This window comes from Callithrix jacchus, chromosome 3 (assembly GCF_049354715.1).
Source record: "Callithrix jacchus isolate 240 chromosome 3, calJac240_pri, whole genome shotgun sequence".
In the NCBI taxonomy this organism is placed as follows: domain Eukaryota; kingdom Metazoa; phylum Chordata; class Mammalia; order Primates; family Cebidae; genus Callithrix; species Callithrix jacchus.
In genome coordinates, this window is record NC_133504.1 from 185,831,018 (window position 1) to 185,850,626 (window position 19,609).

General features: G+C 42.7%; 1 protein-coding gene across 5 annotated transcripts in view; it reads right to left on the reverse strand.

The window, feature by feature from the left end:
• The window catches only part of EVC2 (EvC ciliary complex subunit 2), a 160,125-nt gene that overhangs the window by 77,133 nt on the left and 63,383 nt on the right, over nucleotides 1-19,609 (reverse strand). For all 5 annotated transcript variants that reach the window (XR_013533207.1, XM_054253497.2, XM_035294080.3 and 2 more), the window contains one exon: nucleotides 8,240-8,564. Coding sequence is in view for 4 of the 5 variants with exons in the window: in XM_054253497.2 (XP_054109472.2) it covers nucleotides 8,240-8,564 (325 nt within the window). In the remaining variant the exon portion in view is untranslated. The remainder of the gene's footprint in view (nucleotides 1-8,239; nucleotides 8,565-19,609) is intronic.

Genomic DNA, 19,609 nt, shown 5'->3' on the forward strand with positions numbered 1-19,609 from the left:
TAGCATCATGCCATGGCCGGGCTGAGCAGAAACCCAGAAAAGGCAGAAGGGGCTCGGTGCAGAGGGCAAGAGCCAGAGCTCCTTCAAGCAAAGCAAGGTCAGAATGCTCTATCACCACCGGGATTATCTGATTTCGGTAAATAGCATCACCAGCTCCCCGCTTTCCAAAGTCACAGACCCGCTCACCTCCACTTCCAATTACTCACAGAAGCTCATCAAGGTGTTATGTTCATTTCTAGCTTTTTCTGTCTCTCCAGCCCCTTTTACTTATTGTTTGTTCAGAATCTGGGCCAGAAAGAGAAGCATTATTTAGAGCCCTCCAAGGAAGTCCAAGGGGCAACACATGACAGCCCCTGCCCTCTGGGTGCTCCGACAAAGCCTGGCTGGATAGCAGTGGCCACAGGGCTGGAAGTCAAAGCCTTCTATGTGCATCCTCTTGGCAACTCTACAGGATCCATGCCTAGACTAACGGTTTGCCCTGCCCACCAAATAACAATTCGGTCTTTTTAAAAAGCTGATTTTATAAAAGGATTGGGTTCAACATGAGTGACTCTATCACAGAGAAATGGTATTCACAACTGACTGGATCCAAACCAAAGGATGCAATTCACCAACAACCAGGAGGGTGTCAGGACCCTCAGTCCGGGCCCCACAGGGGCATTCTGCTACCAATGACTAGCTGGTGCCGTTATCTCGCTTCATCCATCAAAGTGACCTTCTTTTTTTGACAGTATGGAATTTGACAAGTCCAAAACCTCAATTTATTTTAATTAACAGAAATGAAATGTGGGGTAATTTCCATTTAGTTTCTCACAGACAAGACAAAAAAGCACACACACCAAAATCCTAAAATAAAATATTCTGGCCTTTTTGAGAATTCTGTCTTTGCTGAAGAATAAAGTATGAGGCAATGACGCGTTTGTGCCATAGTGAAATGCTCTCTGTAATACATGTGGACAGGACTTCCATGCCCACTGCTAAAGGGAGTTCAGAGACTTGCAGAAATGAGTTGGACCCCTGACCTAGTTCGACCTCCTAAGGTGTAGATGAGAACAATAAGCCCTAAAGCAGGGGAGGTCATGTTTTCAAACAACTGGGGCTGCCTGGTGGGAGAGGCACTAGGGAGTACTGGGGACTGGGGCAAAGCGCAAGGAGCAGCCCTGCATGTGGGGGCAGCCCCCATCCCGTCCACCAGAGGGCTCTGCAGGAATACAGACTCAACACAGCTCAATCTCCACATCCTTTCGCTGCAATCTTCTTATATTAGAGTTTATATTTTAAATATTGTCAACAAATTTTTTTTTTTTTTGAGATGGAGTCTCACTCTTTTGCCCAGGCTGAGTGAAGTGGCATGATTTTGGCTCACTGCAACTTCCAACCCCCAGGTTCAAGTGATTCTCCGACTCAGCCTCCCGAGTAGCTGTGATTACAGGCGTCTGCCACCATGTCCAGCTAATTTTCGTGTTTTTAGTAGAGATGGGATTTTGCCATGTTGGCCAGGCTGGTGTCAAACACCTGACCTCAAGTGATCCACCTGCTTCGGCCTCCCAAAGTGCTGGGATTACAGGCATGAGCCAGTGAGCCTGGCCACAAATGTGCATTAAAAAGGAATGTGAATGTAATAATTGCTTGCCCCCAAACCCTTATTGAACTCTCAATAAAACAGACTTCAGGGAGATAAGCCACATGTATACTGTGCCTTCCAACACCTAGAAAAGCCACTGTCCCATGGAGGGAGTGGGGGGCATGCACCTTAAGGGAGGATACAAAGGTTCCAGTGTGAGAAGCTCCGCCTGCATCAGGCTGGCTGGAGCAGCTGCTAGGTGTAATGTTGACTCCACAGCATCACAAAGTGAAATCCCGCTCAAAAGTTCTGACTGTGCTGGCATACTCCCCGTACTTGATTTAGCAAGACAGGCAAATTATAAAAATGTTTTATGAAAACAAACCCATCAAAAACGGTGAAAATGTCAGAATTCATGTGCTGAAGGAGTCTCTTCTTTTGAGACAAAGACTCATACAGGAGTTAGAAAGCCTCAGGCAGCCCAGAGCAAGTCATCTGCTGGGCCCCCTCTTCCGGTGGCTGAAAAGCAGCGGGGAGGGCCTGGATGTAGAAGAGGAGACCCAGAGGAAGGGCCCAGCTCTGCACCGGCTGCAGGAAGCTGGGTTGCGTCACTTCCCCTTCAGGATTTGGTTTGCCCACCTTCGAGCAGAAAGAGCTCACATTCTCTGTCCTACGCCATGGGCATCTTTAAAAATGACACTCAGTTGCTGGGTGCAGTGGCTTATGCCTGTCATCCCAGCACTTTGGGAGGCCGAGGCGGGCTGATCATAAGGTTAGGAGTTTGAGACCAGCCTGACCAACATGGTGAAACCCCATCTCTACTAAAAATACAAAAATTAGCTGAGCATGGTGCTGCCCACCTGCAATCCCAGCCACTCCGGAGGCTGAGGCGGGAGAATCACTTGAACCCAGGAGGCAGAGGTTGCAGTGAGCCAACATTGTGCCACTGCACTCCAGCCTGGGTGAAGACAGAGTGAGACTCCATCTCAAAAAAAATAAAAATAAAAATTACACTCAGTTATGAATCATAGTAAACACTCATCCAGGGTTGATTCTGTGCCAAGTGATGGTTGAAGTATATGAGAATTAACTCACTTATTCTCAAAGCAGCCCTCTACAACCTCAGGCATCACGATTCTCCCTGTCTTAAGGATGGGGAAAGGAGGCCCAGGGTGACGGGACAGTGTGCCTGCTGGAGGGAAGGAGTGAGGAAATAAACAGAAGCAACCTGCCACTGTGCCTGTATCCCCCAATTCTCTCCCCAGGGCTTCTCAATGGAGAAATGCTTTGAAAACTATAAGGCACTATATAGGCATTTAAATATCATCATGTGAACACATTCAGCTCTACACTAATCAGAGTCAGCTCTCTGTATCCGTGGGTTCCCCATCCATGGACATAACCACCTGCAGGTCAAAAATTTATGTGTGTATCGAACATATACAGACTTTTTTCTTGTTGTTATTCCCTAAATGACACAGTACTATTGTTTATGTAGCCTTTATATCAACTATTTACATAAACTCTAACTGTGTAACATTTATAGCATATTAAGTATTAGAGGTAATGACATGATTCAAAGTATGCAGGAGCACATGTGTGGGTTTTGTGCAAATACGACACCATTTTATAAGAGAGACTTGAGAATTTGTGGATTTTGGTGTTCGTGGGGGTGGGACGGTGGGGAGGGTCCCTGGAAGCAGTGCTTCATGTGTATGGAGGGAGGGTGACTGGACTGTACTAAACCTGACTCAGGAAAACTGAGACTGCTCCTTTTGCTTTTCTTTTTTAAAACTAATTCTTGGTGGAATAAGACATCCACAATATTTTGTATGTATTTTATTTAAAGATGACTACAACCCATGTTAGATAATTATAAAGTAACTGTGGTTCTGTGATGTGGAATCACCTGCATGGACTGGAAGGAACCCAGATCTATTAACTTTTGCAGCTCAGATACTATTTCCAGAAAGATTGGTTCAAATAGGGCGGCTGCTGGTCTTTGAACATGGTGACCCAGGAAATCTAGAGTGATGGTGCCTGCCCACTGCACACTGGCAGGAAAGGTGGTATGGGTGGGAGAGAGGTTGCAGAAAAGCCAGGACAGGGCAGGGTCAAGCCCCGAGTAGGAGAGGGATTGCATGACAGATGGAAGCAGGGCATGTCCCAGCATCCTGTCCTCATGCTCTCCGCATAAAAAAGCATTGCCCCAGGCAGTCTTTTGGTAGCAGAGGCACTGGAAACATTCTAGATGCCCACAGCATGAGTTCACATGGGGCACACAACAGGGCCATGTAACCTCCACTGCAGGAGCGGGCAGTGCGCGCGGTGGTTAGGGGTGTGCTGCTGGATGGGAGGCTGACCGTCCTTGGGCAGGTGAACCTTCCCAATCTCAGTTTCCTCACCTGCCAAAGTGAGATCCTCTCAGTCCCTACCTCACCGAGTTGTGAGCACTAAGGAGACGGTCAATAGGATGTGCTTAGAACAATACCAGGCACAGCGTGCGTGCTGAGGAAGAATGAGCTGTTACTGTTACATGCCGTACTTGTTAAGTATTTAATAAAATCAGCAAACGTGTATGCTGTAGTATAACGTGAAAATGAGAAATGTATACAATGATACAAACTGCACCATCCTTACTGTGTAAAAACAGATGGACAAAGCAACAATTATACAAACTGCATCATCCTTACTGTGTAAAAACAGATGGATAAAGCAACAACTATACAAACTGCATCATCCTTACTGTGTAAAAACGGATGGACAAAGCAACAACGATACAAACTGCATCATCCTTACTGTGTAAAAACGGATGGACAAAGCAACAACGATACAAACTGCATCATCCTTACTGTGTAAAAACGGATGGACAAAGCAACAACGATACAAACTGCATCATCCTTACTGTGTAAAAACGGATAGACAAAGCAACAACGATACAAACTGCATCATCCTTACTGTGTAAAAACGGATGGACAAAGCAACAACGATACAAACTGCATCATCCTTACTGTGTAAAAACGGATGGACAAAGCAACAACGATACAAACTGCATCATCCTTACTGTGTAAAAATGGATGGACAAAGCAACGATACAAACTGCATCATCCTTACTGTGTAAAAACGGATGGACAAAGCAACAACGATACAAACTGCATCATCCTTACTGTGTAAAAATGGATGGACAAAGCAACAACGATACAAACTGCATCATCCTTACTGTGTAAAAACAGATGGACAAAGCAACAACGATACAAACTGCATCATCCTTACTGTGTAAAAAAAGCAACAATTATACAAACTGCATCATCCTTACTATGTAAAAACAGATGGACAAAGCAACAACGATACAAACTGCATCATCCTTACTGTGTAAAAACAGATGGACAAAGCAACAACGATACAAACTGCATCATCCTTACTGTGTAAAAACAGATGGATAAAGCAACAATTATACAAACTGCATCATCCTTACTGTGTAAAAACAGATGGACAAAGCAACAATTATACAAACTGCATCATCCTTACTGTGTAAAAACAGATGGATAAAGCAACAATTATACAAACTGCATCATCCTTACTGTGTAAAAAAAGCAACAATGATACAAACTGCATCATCCTTACTGTGTAAAAACAGATGGACAAAGCAACAATGATACAAACTGCATCATCCTTACTGTGTAAAAACAGATGGACAAAGCAACAATGATACAAACTGCATCATCCTTACTGTGTAAAAACAGATGGATAAAGCAACAATTATACAAACTGCATCATCCTTACTGTGTAAAAACGGATGGATAAAGCAAAAGGCTAAAAGGTATGTTGGAACCTGAGGGCAGGTGTGAAGGCTGCCGGAGCCATCCCTATGGCTCCAGGATTGGGATACAGTAGGAACTCAATAACGGGCTGAATGACTGATCCTCTGCCATCAAGTGGTGGGATGGACTTCCCTTTTCATTTTTATTTTCCCAGGGCTTTTTCTTTTTCAGCTTTGGATCTGAAATCAGATAGCCTTTCTGTAAAGGGCCATATTTTAGACTTTGCCATCTAAGGTCTCTGTCACATATTCTTACATTTGTTTGATTTTTAAAATGCTTTAAAAATGCAAAAAACATTCCCAACTTGTGGGCCACACAAAAACAAGCTGGGCAAGATTGGGCTCATGGATCCTTGTCTGCTGACTGCTGCCTTAAACTACTGTCCAGGCTTCCTGTTGAGTACAATTATTTTTAAAGGTTAAAAAGAAAAAAACATTGGCCAGGTGTGGTGGCTCATGCCTATAATCCCAACACTTTGGGAGGCTGAGGTGGGCAGATCACCTGAGGTCAGGAGTTCGAGACCACTGTGGCCAACATGGTGAAACCTGGTCTCTACTAAAAATACAAAAATTAGCCAGGCTTGGTAGGCAGTGCCTGTAATCCCAGCTACTCAGGAGGCTGAGGCACGAGATTCACTTGAGCCCAGGAAGTGGAGGTTACAGTGAGCCAAGATTGCGCCACGGCACTCCAGCCTGGGTGACAGAGTGAGACTCTGTCTCAAACAACAACAACAAAAAATTGTAACCGATTTAGGAAGGAATCAAAAGAGAGATAATGAGATCATTTAGGGGCTGAATCACTGAACAGTGCATTCACTGCATTCTTCCTAAGGGCCCGGCTCACGGATGGGTGATGTTGACCAACACAGTCATAGAGAAGGCATCAGAGGGCAGGGTTGGTGAGGGAGGTTGCAGTGGGCTGAATGGTGACACCCCCACCCCCAGCCTCCCAAAAAGGTACGTCTAGATCCTAACCCCAGTACCTTATTTTGAATAAGGGTCTTTGCACATGATATTAATTTAAGATCTTATGAGATCATCCTGGATTATTTAGGTGGGACCTAAATTCAGTGAAAAACGACCTTACAAGAGACAGGAGATCAGAGGGTTACCATGGAAAAGGCCACAGGAAGGCAGAGCTGAGATTCCAATGATGCAGCTTCAACCCAAGGGACGCCTGGAGCCACCAGAAGCTGAGTCAAACATGGAAGGATCCTGCTGACAAAGAGACTTTGGACTTCTGGCCTCCAGAAATATTACATAACAGAACACATTTCTGTTGTTTTAAGCCACCAAACTGGTGGTGATTTACTATGACAGTCATAGGAAAGTAGGACAGGAGAGCCGAACAGTACACAAGCCACACCCTAAAATGGCATGGTCCGAAGGCAAGGGAGGCCCCGCGAGCAAGAGAGCAGGTGCAGGCAGGACAGTGAGGACCTCGTCCCATTTCTTTATTGATTAGCCCACATCTGACCACCTGTGAGTCACAAGCTGACAACAAGAGAGCTGCTTACTTACTCCCAGGGGCATCTGTGGATGGCCACAGTCTGTGGAAGGGAAGCTGAGTTCAGAAGCTTGTTCTTAGGTAGTCGGAAGCCCTTCCTAGGGTAGTAAACGTTCAGAACAGGATAGGCAGGCTCAGGTCACATGAACTGAATAAGCCATCTCTTTCACAGAGGAAGACAGAAATTAGGTTTGATTTGGTACATTCGGGAAAAACTCCAGTTCTTTGAAGGCAGCAACGGACACAACTTTTAGAAAAACAAGAGCTGAGTTCTGAGCCATCTAGGCCAGCCCTGGGAAGGCCAACTGAGAGATGAGACCTCCAGCCAAGCACTGTGTGCTGAGAACCTTCTGCAGCCCATGTGCAGTGGGCAGCTGCTTTTCCTACACTGCTTCTCCCACCCACCCTGAGAGGTGGCCGCCGTTAGACTTGCAGAGGCTAATTAAGGCCTTCAGGAGCAGAGCTGGAATGTACTAGACTGTGAGTCCAGGTTTTTCTGACTCCAGAGCTTGTGCTGGAAAGAACTGTAACCTAACAGGCTATAGTCCAGACGGGGACACATGCACTCTGACATCACAACCTTCTGTGGACCATGCCCTCTATGGACGTGTTCTGCTATGAATGAAGCCTTTCTTTCCCCATGAATTCCACAGCACTGTGAACATATCTCTACGATAACATGACTCAATAATGTCTCATTTTTTATGTGTATAAATGTTTTTGTAAGACTATGAACTTCTTGAATGGAAGAACCATGTCTCATTGTTCCCTATACCTTCACTGCTAGCCCAGTGCCTGAGAGACAATAAGTAACCAACACATTTTTGCTAAATGAATTCTGGATAGATGGATGGGTGATAATGGGCAGATAGGTGGATGGGTAGATGGATGGATGCATTGGTGAATGGGTAAATGGATGAGTGGATGGGTAGATGGCTGGATGGAGGATGAGTGGATGGTAGAAGGATGGTTGGATGGGTGATGGGTGGCATGGATGGGAGGCTGAATAGATAAATGAGTAGGGGGATGAATGGATGAATAGATGGATGTGTAGATAGATGGGTAGATGAGTGGGTGGATGGATAGATAGGTGCACAGATGAATGGATGAGTGGGTGGATGGAGGAGTGTGTAGATGGGTGGACGGATAGATGATGATAGATGGATGGTGGGAATGGTTGGACGAATGAAGGGAAGGATGGATAGATTAATGGGTGGATGGTTGGATGGGTGATGCATAGATGGATAAAGGAGGCAAATAGACAGATGAGTGGGTCGATGGATAAATGACAAAACCCTGAGAGAAAGGGAAGAGGCGAGTGAACACCTTCCCTTCAGACCTGCCTTACCCTCTCACTAGCACGTTTCAGCAACTCTTCTGCTTCCTCCATTGCCATCATCTCTCTCTGGTACTGGTTTTCCATCTTCTTTCTTGTTTCCAGGTCGCATTCAGCTGTCAATGCCACCATCTTCCGATCGTACTCCTCTTGTATTTCATTATCCAGCAACAGAAACTGCTTTTTGAAAACAGCACTCATTTTTCTCTCTACTTGGGGTGAGAGGTGGCCGTTGTTGGTGAGGTTTTTCAGTAGAAGGGCAAGGACGTCCTTGCTGATTTGTGTTCGACAAGCCTCTAGATCTGCATCTGCTCGATTCAGGGTTGCGATCTCCAACCTAAGAAACACAAAAGTCAAAAGAATTCTATTACATGAAATTGCAACCGAAATCAAAGAAGTTTCAAGCTCTGAGGTTTTAATTATGTGTAGGCAGGGGCTTTCTTCCTCTTCCTTTTCTTCCTTTCCCCGCTCCCTTCTGCTTTACCCAGATATTGAAGACTATTCACTAAATTAGCTGACTCTTACTTAGCAAATCTGTAAGGTACCACATGAGGTACGAAGAGGAACAGAATCCATTTAAGACATGTCTTTGTCAACAAGTAACAAGTCAACACATCAAGGAAATCGCGGGAACACTGGATGGCTAATATATTTGGAGGACTTAAAAATCAAGTTTATTTTACTTTTCTCTCCATTAAAAACTAATTTATGGACATGAGTACTAAACATAATGTCATATCCTGGATGGATTCCTGGGGCAGAAAAAAGGACATTAGATTAAAAACTACGAACATCTAAATAAAGCATGGACTTGAATAGCAACTGATACGTGACCAAACTGTATCAATATTGGTTTGTTAATTTTAACAAATGTAACATAGTAATAGAAAATGTTAATAATAGGGGAACCTGGGTGCAGGATATATAGGAATTATCTGTATTATTTTCCCAATTTTTCTGTAAATCTAAAACTGCTCTAAAAATAAAGTCTACTTGAAAATATGTCCGAGGTAGTTCACAGAGTCACAGTGTTTTGAAACCTGACCGGTGGTAGTGGCAGAACTGTATATACTTCCAGTGACACATCAGGCTGTACTCTTAAAATGTGTGAATTTTATGATATGTTAATCATACCTCTATAAAGCTAAAAAAAATAAAGCTACATAGGGAAAAAATTAATTTACGTTCATGGTAAAAATACATCTGGAAAACAAAGACGAATAAAAAAAAGAATTCATTCACTGTGAATCCATTATTCAATCAGAACTAATGAAGGCATTTTGTTATTTTATTGTATTTTACCTTAGGTTCTGGGATCCATGTGCTGAACGTGCAGGTTTGTTACATAGGTTTACATGTGCCACGATGGTTTGCTGCACCTGTCAACCCATCATCTAGGTTTTAAGCCCCGCATGCATTAGCTATTTGTCCTAATGCTCTCCCTCTCCTTTCCACCCACTCCCCGACAGGTCCATGTGTGTGATGTTCCCCTCCCTGTGTCCCTGTGTTCTCATTGTTCACTCCCACTTATGACTGGGAGCATGCGGTGTTTGGTTTTCTGTTCTTGTGTCAGTTTGCTGAGGATGAGGTTTCCGGCTCCATCCACGTCCCTGCAAAGGACATGAACCCATCCTTTTTACAGCTGTATGGAATTCCATAGTGTCTATGTACCACATTTTCTTCATCCAGTCTATTGTTGACAGGCATTTGGGTTGGTTCCAAGTCTTTGCTATTGTACATAGTGCTGCGTGCCTTTATGGTAGAAGGTCATCATTCAGTTAGAACTAATGAAAGCATTTTGTTACGTTTCTTCCAGCCTTTTTTTCTATGCATATTCTTTTCATAAATGTCTGCTATTTACATAGATGTATGCAAGTACAATTTTATCCACGTTTTTTCCCAATTAACATTGTTATAGATATCTTCCAGTGGTATTTAAAAACTAAATGCTTCTTTATAAGGGTTGCAAAATATTTTCTCATGTGCTACACCACCACTCTTCAATTGTCGCACATTTGGATTATTTGCAAATTTCAAAATCTAAAAGCAATCACTTTGTACAAAGCTCTTGGTATTCACAATCATTTCCTCAGTACAGATTCCCATGAGAGGAGTCCCTGGGTCAGATGTCAGTGACATCCGTAAGTCTCCTGGCACATCTAGACAAACTGCTTTCCAGAAGAGACCCCCCAGCCATACATCAGGCTCCCCACACACAGCCCCACCATCCACCATGTCAAACACCTTTGATAATCTGATTATGGTGTATGATTGTAAAAATGCAAGGGTTTTAAGAAAACTATTATAAAATTTGCAAGGGCTTCTAAGTACATGACTTCCATATTAACTATGTTCAAAAGTCGTCAATATTGACAAATCTTGTTTTCTCTACTGCTTAATGTTTGAGCGATTTAAAGCAAATATCAGATCTGTCATTTTACCTCACCAGGCATCTTTAACTCTCAAGGAGACATAAGTGGACCGTCTGATCAAAAGACAGCTGTGTGCACGTCTACCTATCAAGTAACTTGTCTACATGAATACATACATGCATATCTACTTTACCTAACCTTGTTGCTAAAGGGTAGTAAAATATACTACCTCTAAAATGTGCTTCTGGATACTGACTATTTTCAGTTAAAGACACCTCAAAAAACAAACAAACTAGTAAGTATCAGATCACTCTGACCTTCATTCTGTTTCTTTTTTTAAAATATATATACTTTAAGTTCTGGGGTACATGTGCAGATCTTGCAAGATTGTTACATAGGTATACACATGCCATGGTGGTTTGCTGCCTCCATCTCCTGTCATCAACATTACGTGTTTCTTCTACTGTTATCCCTCCCCAATCTCCTCACCCCCCGGCTGTCCCTCCCCTAGTCCCCAACCCAATAACAGGCCCCAGTGTGTGATGCTCCCCTCCCTGTGTCCATGTGTTCTCATTGTTCAACACCCACTTATGAGTGAGAACATGCGGTGTTTGGTTTTCTGTTCTTGTGTCAATTTGCTGAGATGATGGTTTCCAGCTTCATCCATGTCCCTGCAAAGGACATGAACTCATCCATTTTTATGGCTGCATAGTGAACAAGCAACCAACAGAATGGAACAAATTTTTGCAATCTACCCGTCTGACAAAGGGCTAACATCTAGAATCTACAAAGAACTAAAGCAGATTTACAAGAAGAAAACAACCCCATCAAAATGGGTGAAGGACATGAACAGACACCTTTCAAAAGAAGACATTTATGCAGCCAACAAACATGTGAAAAAAAGCTCATCATCACTGGTCATTAGAGAAATGCAAATCAAAACCACATTGAGATACCACTTCATGCCAGTTAGAATGGCGATCATTAAAAAATCTGGAGACAGCATGGGGAGAAATGCCAGATGTGGGTGAAGGGGAGGAAAACAGCAGATCACACTGCCATGTGTGTACTTATGTAATTATCTTGCATGTCCTGCACATGTACCCCAAAACTTAAAATGCAATAAAAAGAAAAAAAAATCTGGAGACAACAGATGCTGGAGAGGATGTGGAGAAATAGGAACACTTTTACACTGTTGGTGGGAGTGTAAATTAGTTCAACCATTGTGGAAGACAGTGTGGCGATTCCTCAGATCTAGAAATAGAAATACCATTTGACCCAGCAATCCCATTACTGGGTATATATCCAGAGGATTATAAACCGTTCTACTATAAAGACACATGCACACGAATGTTCATTGCAGCACTGTTTACAATAGCAAAGACCTGGAACCAACCCAAATGCCCATCAATGACACACTGGAAAAATAAAATGTGGCACATATACACCATGGAATACTATGCATCCTGTTTCTTAAAAGCAGAGGGGTGAAATTCCAATGTGAAGGAGGCCATCCCTATAGCAGAAGGAAAGCAACATTCTTACCATCAAGCATGAAAAATTGAGACCAAGATAAAATAGACCTTGTTTAAATAAGTCTTATCCTTCTTTAGCCTCACCACATAATTTAGTTGCTTTTTCACAACTTGCTATTCTTTGTCCAACTCAGCATATTACTATTCACCTCTAACTGCTTCTTCGGGTCTTCACTTCCTTACGTGGGCTCCAGTGTCAAGTCAAACTTATATTAAATTTGCATGTTGTTTTCCTGTTAATCTATCTCAAGTCAATTTAATTATCGGGCCCAGATGGGACCCCTAAGAGGGCAGAGGTAGAGTTTGACTCCCCACACTACCATTATTATATTAAAAATATTTGAAACAGCCTGGGTGCAGTGCTCATACCTGTAATCCCAGCACTTTGGGAGACCAAGGTGGGTGGATCACTTGAAGCCAGGAGTTTGAGACCCACCTGGCCAAAGTGGTGAAACCCCATCTCCACTAAAAATACAAAAGTTAGCCAGGTGTGGTAGCGGGCACCTATAATCCCAGCTACTCGGGTGGCTGAAGCACGAGAATCACTTGAACCCAGGAGGCGGAAGTTGCAGTGAGCCAAGATTATGTCACTGCACTCCAGCCTGGGCAACAGGACAAGACTGTCTCAAAATACCTAGGAATATAACTAACAAAGGACATGAAGGACCTCTTCAAGGAGAACTACAAACCACTGCTCAAGGAAATAAGGGAAGACAGAAATAGATGCAAAAACATTCCATGCTCACAGTTAGGAAGAATCGATATTGTGAAAATGGCTCTACTACCCAAAGTAGTTTATAGATTCAATGGCTTCCCCATCAAGCTATCATTGACCTTCTTCACATAACTGAACAAAACCACCTTAAACTTCATATGGAATCAAAAAGAGCCCACTTAGCCAACACAATCCTAAGCAAAAAGAACAAAGCTGGAAGTATCATGCTATCTGACTTCAAACTATACTACAAGGCTACAGTAATCAAAACAGCATGGTACTGGTACCAAAACAGAGATACAGACCAATGGACCAGAACAGAGGCCTCAGAAGTAATGCCATACATCTACAACGATCTGATCTTTGACAAACTGGTCAAAAACAAGCAATGAGGAAAGGATTCCCTGTTTAATAAACAGTGTTGGGAAAACTGGTGAGCCATGTGCAGAAAGCTGAAACTGGATCCCTTCCTTACACCTTATACAAAAATTAACTCCTGATGGATTAAAGATTTAAACATAAGACCTAACACCATAAAAAACCTAGAAGAAAACCTAGGCAATACCATTCAGGACATAGGCATAGGCAAGGATTTCATGAATAAAACACCAAAAGCAATGACAACAAAAGCCAAAATAGACAAGTGGGATCTAATTAAACTTAAGAGCTTCTGCACAGCAAAAGAAACAATCATTAGAGTGAACTGACAACCAACAGAACGGGAAACAGTTTTTGCAATCTACCCATCTGAGAAAAGGCTAATGTCCGGAATCTACAAATAACTTATACAAATTTGCAAGAAAGAAACCAAACAACTCCATCAAAAAGTGGGTGAAGGATATGAACAGACATTTTTCAAAAGAAGACATTTTTGTGGCCAACAAACATGAAAAAAACGCCATCATCACTGGTCATTAGAGAAATGCAAATCAAAACCACATTGAGATACCACCTCATGCCAGATAGAATGGTGATCATTAAATATCTGGAGACAACCGATGCTGGAAAGGACGTGGAAAAATAGGAACACTCTTACCTTGTGGGTGGGACTGTAAATCAGTTCAACCATTGTGGAAGACAGTGTGGTGATTCCTCAAGGATCCACAAACAGAAATGTCATTTGACCCAGCAATCCCATTTCTGGGTATATACCCAAAGGATTATAAATTGTTCCTTTATAAAGACACATGCACACGTATGTTCATTGTGGTACTGTTGACAATAGCAAAGACTTGGAACCAACGCAAATGCCCATCAATAATAGACTAGTTAAATAAAATGTGGCACATATATACCAGGGAATACTATGAAGCCATAAAAAGGGATGAGTTCATGTCCTTCGCAGTGACATGGATGAAGCTGGAAACCATCATTCTCTCAGCAAACTGACACATGAACAGAAAACCAAACACCGCATGTTCTCTCTCATAAGCGGGTGTTGAACAATGAGAACACAGGGACACAGGGAGGGGAACATCACACACTGGAGTCTGGTGGGAGTGGGGGCCTGGGGAGGGATAGCAGGGGGTGGGAATATTGGGGAGGGATAATATTAGGAGAAATACCTAATGTAGGTGACAGGAGGATGGAGGCAGCAAACCATGGCATGTGTATACCTATGTAACAATCCTGCAAGATCAGCACATGTACCCCAGAACTTAAAGGGTAATCAAAAAAAAAAAATTAAAACAATCTCAATAATTAGTAATGTCTAGTTATCTGTCATTATTCAGATTACTTCAAGTGTCTCAAAATGTCTTTTTACAATTGAGCATTTAATTTAAGAACCAAACAAAATCCCATAATGCCAGTTAAGTTCCCTTTAGTCTAAACATTCTGGCCTTCCATCTTTCCTTCTCAGACATTGATGTGTTGCAGAAGTCAGTCCACCATCCTGCAGAATGTCCCACATTCTGGATTTGGTCATTGCTTCCGTGGGTGTCACCATACCTCTCTCTATCCCCTGTCTTTTCTGTAAACAGTTAGATCTAAAATCTTCATTCAATTTGTTTTCCTTCGTTTTCTGAGTGACTTTTAAAATTTGAGACAAAATATACATATATAATTTACCATCTTTTAAGGGTGCATTTCAGTGGTAATGAATATCTTGCATTTATATTCCTGTTTTCCTTTATCTACACGTACCCCTTCCCATTCCTGGGCTCCAGTAACCACTATTCTATTCTGTACCTTCACCGGGTCCACTTTTTTAGCTCTCACATATGAGTGAGAACGTGTGATATTTGTCTTTCTGTGCCTGGCTTATTTCATCTAACATAATGACCTCTGGGTCCATCCATGTTGCTTCAAATGACAGGAAGCTGTTCTTCATTATGGTTGAAAAACATTCTGTTGCGTATTTATTCCATATTGTCTTTATTCAGCTGTTGATGGGCACTTAGGTTGATTTCATATTCTGGCTGTTGTAAACAGTGCTGTGATACCCATGAGAATGCAGGTATCTCTTTGATATATTGATTTCCTTTCTTTGGGATACACACCCAGTAGTGGAATGGCTGCATCATATGTTGCTTCTATTTTTGGTCCTTGAGGACCCCCACAGTGGTACTATGTTAGTACTATGTGCTTCCCTTATGTCCGTACTGGAGGGTAAGGCTGGGACGAATCCACAGGTTCAAGTGGTGCCAACATGATCCCTGCATTATAATATCTCCCATCAACCATTCATCTAATGATTGTAACATCCATTTCCCTTTTTTTTAAGTTCAGAGGTGGATGTGCAGGTTTTTTATACAGGTAAACTTGTGTCATAGGGGTGTGTTGTACAGATTATTTTGTCATGCAGGTACTAAGCCTAGGACCCATTCATTATTTTTCCCGATCCCCTCCTTCCTCCCACCCTCCACCTTCTGATAGGCCCCAGTGTCTTGTTCCCCTCCATGTGTCCATGTGTTCTCATTATTTAGCTCCCACTTATAAGTGAGAATATGCAGTATTTGGTTTTCTGTTACTGAATTAGTTTGCTAAGGACAATGGCCTTTGGCTCCATCCAAGTTCCTGTGAAGGACATGATCTCATTCTTTTTTATGGCTGCATAGTATTCCATGGTGTACATGTACCACATTTTCCTTATCCAGTCCACCATTGATGGGCATTTAGGTGGATTCCACGTCTTTGCTATTGTGAATAGTGCTCAATGAACATAGATGTGCATGTGTTTATGACAGAATGATTTATATTCTTCTGAGTATATACCCAGTAATGGGATTGCTGGGTTGAATGGTAGCTCTGTTTTTAGGTCTTTGAGAAATTGCCACACTGTTTTCCACAACAGCTAAACTAGTTTATAGTCCCATCAGCAGTGTGTAAGCATTTGTTTTTCTCTGCAACCTCAAAAATGCCTGTTATTTTTTAAAATTGTTTGTTTTTTGAGACAGAGTCTCACTCTGTTGCCCAGGCTGGAGTGCAGTGGTGCCATCTTGGCTCACTGCAACCTCCACCTCCTAGGTTCAAGTGATTCTCCTACCTCAGCTTCCCAAGTAGCTGGGATTACAGGTGTGCGTCACCATGTGTGGCTAATTTTGTATTTTTAGTACAGACAAGGTTTCATCATGTTGGTCAGGCTGGTCTCGAACTCCTGACCTCAAGTGATTCACCCACCTTGGCCTCCCGAAGTGCTGGGCGTGAGCCACTGCCCCCGGCCTATTTTTTGACTTTTAAGTAATAGCCATTCTGACTGGTATGAAGTGGTATCTCATGGTGGTTTTGATTTGCATTTCTCCAATGATCAGTGATATAGAGTTTTTTTCATATGTTTGTTAGCTGCATATATGTCTTCTTATGAAAAGTGTCTATTCATATCCCTGGTCTGCTTTTTAATGGGATTGTCTTTTTCCTGTAAATTTCTAATGGTTACGTAGATCCATGATTTCATTAGGGGTTTAAAAAGCCAATTGTCTAATTCTATCTTCTTCTGCATTTTAAAGCTGAAATTCTTCAAAAAGAACTTTCATCAACAATTCTGTTACTCTGACATAAAGTTCACAGACATATATAATTATTTCTCTTGTATTTTATCAAGTTTCTAATTAAAGTGTTGGTGTCACAGCAACCTTCAACCCTAACCCTAACCCTTCAACGGTGAAAAATGAGTTTGGGTTTGTTTATCAGTTTTGTTACATTTTAGCATGAGGACAAAGGTTTAGAAAACTTTTCTCAGCTTCCTGAGGATCTGAGCTTTTGTTAACTTTTACCTAGAAACTTACTAAGAGGAATAATATCAAATAGGTTACCAGGTAACACGGCTTATGGTAAAAATAGAGCCAGATTGATAAATTACATATGGATAAGAAGACGGGTAAATACACTAAATACCTAACAGGGATGCCATATCTTGTAATTTCCTGAGGGAGGTGACTCTTGGAACTGGACATAGCTCTTGTGGGAACTTTGGAAGTGATATCTGTGAGTTACAAGAGATATTGCCAGCTCTGGGGGAAGGAATATTTTAAGCCAGAAACACTCCTGCACCTGCTTGATGTGGACTGCATCTCCTTGCAACTGACCTGTGTCACCAGAGAGGAAAATGCCCCCCAAATAGTTGTGTAGGCTGCTGTGCGACCTATGTTGAGGACACCCACGAGGGAATAATGCTGTCCTCACAGCAAGCCGTGTTGCTGCCCCTCTCACCTTCTGAGTGGATGGGGCCACGTGTGCCCTGTGAGTCCAGATGTTTAGCCGAACCTAGGAGGAGCCTGTCTCTGCAGAGGACCACTATGAAATTGAAGATTTTTATCTATTTGGTGGGTTTTGATGATCAACTGCAGTCATTATTCTTTTTGATGCTCAAATTTTACCATCTTAGATTAAAATAGCTTCCATCCCCTTAAGACACAACTTAGCCTAGTTTGAAACAACGGCTCATTCATTTGCTTCTTTCATTTTCTCCGAAAGTGGTTATTGAACACGTGCCTATGCAACCAGTGCTTCCAGATTACAAAGCAAGAAAGTAACACAGGAGCTGCCTCAAGGCAGTGTGTGTGTGGCTAAATGTCAAATGAACTAAACAAAATGCTATACAAGCTCAGAAAACAAAATCCCTTCTCGGCTCTGAGACAGACAGAATGGATTTCACACCTTAAACGAAGCCTTAAGAGTCAGGGAGGACGGTGCCCTCCCCAAAGACATCCATAGCCTAATTCCCAGATCTGCAAACCCATTAGGTTTCATGGCGAAGGAAATAAGGCTACTCATCAGCTGACCATAACATTGAGATCAAGAACAAGGGCTTTGAAAATTGGAAAAGAGGGCTGAGCACGGTGGTTCACACCTGTAATCCCAGCACTTTGGGAGGTCAAGGCAGGTAAATCATGAGGTCAGGAGTTGGAAACCAGCCTGGCCAAGATGGTGAAACCTCCTCTCCCCTAAAAAAATAAAATAAAAATAAAAATAAAAAATAAATTAGCCAGACGAAGTGGCAGGCGCCTGTAATTCCAGCTACTTGGGAGGCTGAAGCAGGAGGATCTCTTGAACCCGGGAGGCAGAGGTTGCCGTGAGCCGAGATTGTGCCACCGCACTCCATCCTGGGCGACAGAGTGATACTCCATCTCAACAACAACAACAACAACAAAATTGGAAAAGGGAGGCAGAAGAGGGGTCAGAGTCAGAGAATCCATGTGGTGAAGGAAGCAGACGCAGGAGTGATGATGTCAGCTTTGGAAACAGAGGAAGGGGTCCCGAGACAATGAGTGGAAGCAGCCTCAGGAAGCCAGAAAAGGCCAGGCAGTGAACCTCCCCTAAAGCTGACATCTTTTTTTAAAATTGACACGTAACAGATGTACACATTTTCTGGGCCCATGTGATAATTTAATACGTTCATATAATGTGCAAAGATTTAATCAGGTTAATTGGGATAGCCATCACCTTAAATATTTGTCTTTTCTTGATGCTAGAAACGTTAGAATTCTTCCTTTGTAGCTATTCTGAAATGTGCAATAGATTAACGTAAACAATAGCACCCCACTCTCTATGTAGAGCTGACATCATGATTTTTACCTGGTCAGACCTGTATTGGACTTTGACCTCCAGAACTCTAAGATAATACACTCAGATTGGGGTAAGCCACAGCTTGTGGTAATTTGTTACAGATAAATAGGAATCTAACACACCTTACTTGACCACCTTGTCCATCATTCATTCATTAAGTCACATGAGCAAATGTTGTAGCTGCTTGTGTGGGGGAAAGGGCAGGTGCTATACCAGGTGCTTACCAATGGTTTGCTGTGAAAGCACTTGCTATCTAAGGGACCTGGGTAAGGAACTTCGTTTCCACATCAGCATAATGAGGACCACCCTCATAGGCTGCTGTTCAGGGTTAAAGAAGAGAGGAGTCCAGGCGTGGTGGTTTGTGCCTAGAATCCCAGCACTTTGGGAGGCCAAGGCGGGTGGATCACAAGGTCGGGATTTCAAGACCAGGCTGGCCAACATAGCAAAACCGCCGTCTCTACTACAAATACAAAAAGTTAGCCTGGTGTAGTGGCAGGCACCTGTAATCCTAGCTACTTGGGAGGCTGAGGCAGGAGAATCACTTGAACCTGGGAGGTGGAGGTTGCAGTGAACCAAGATCACGCCACGGCACTCCAGCCTGGGTGACAGTGACAGATTCCACCTCAACAGAAAGAAAGAAAGAAAGAAAGAAAGAAAGAAAGAGAGAGAGAGAGAGAGAGAGAGAGAGAGAGAGAGCGAGAGAAAGAAAGAAAGAAAGAAAGAAAGAAAGAAAGAAAGAAAGAAAGAAAGAAAA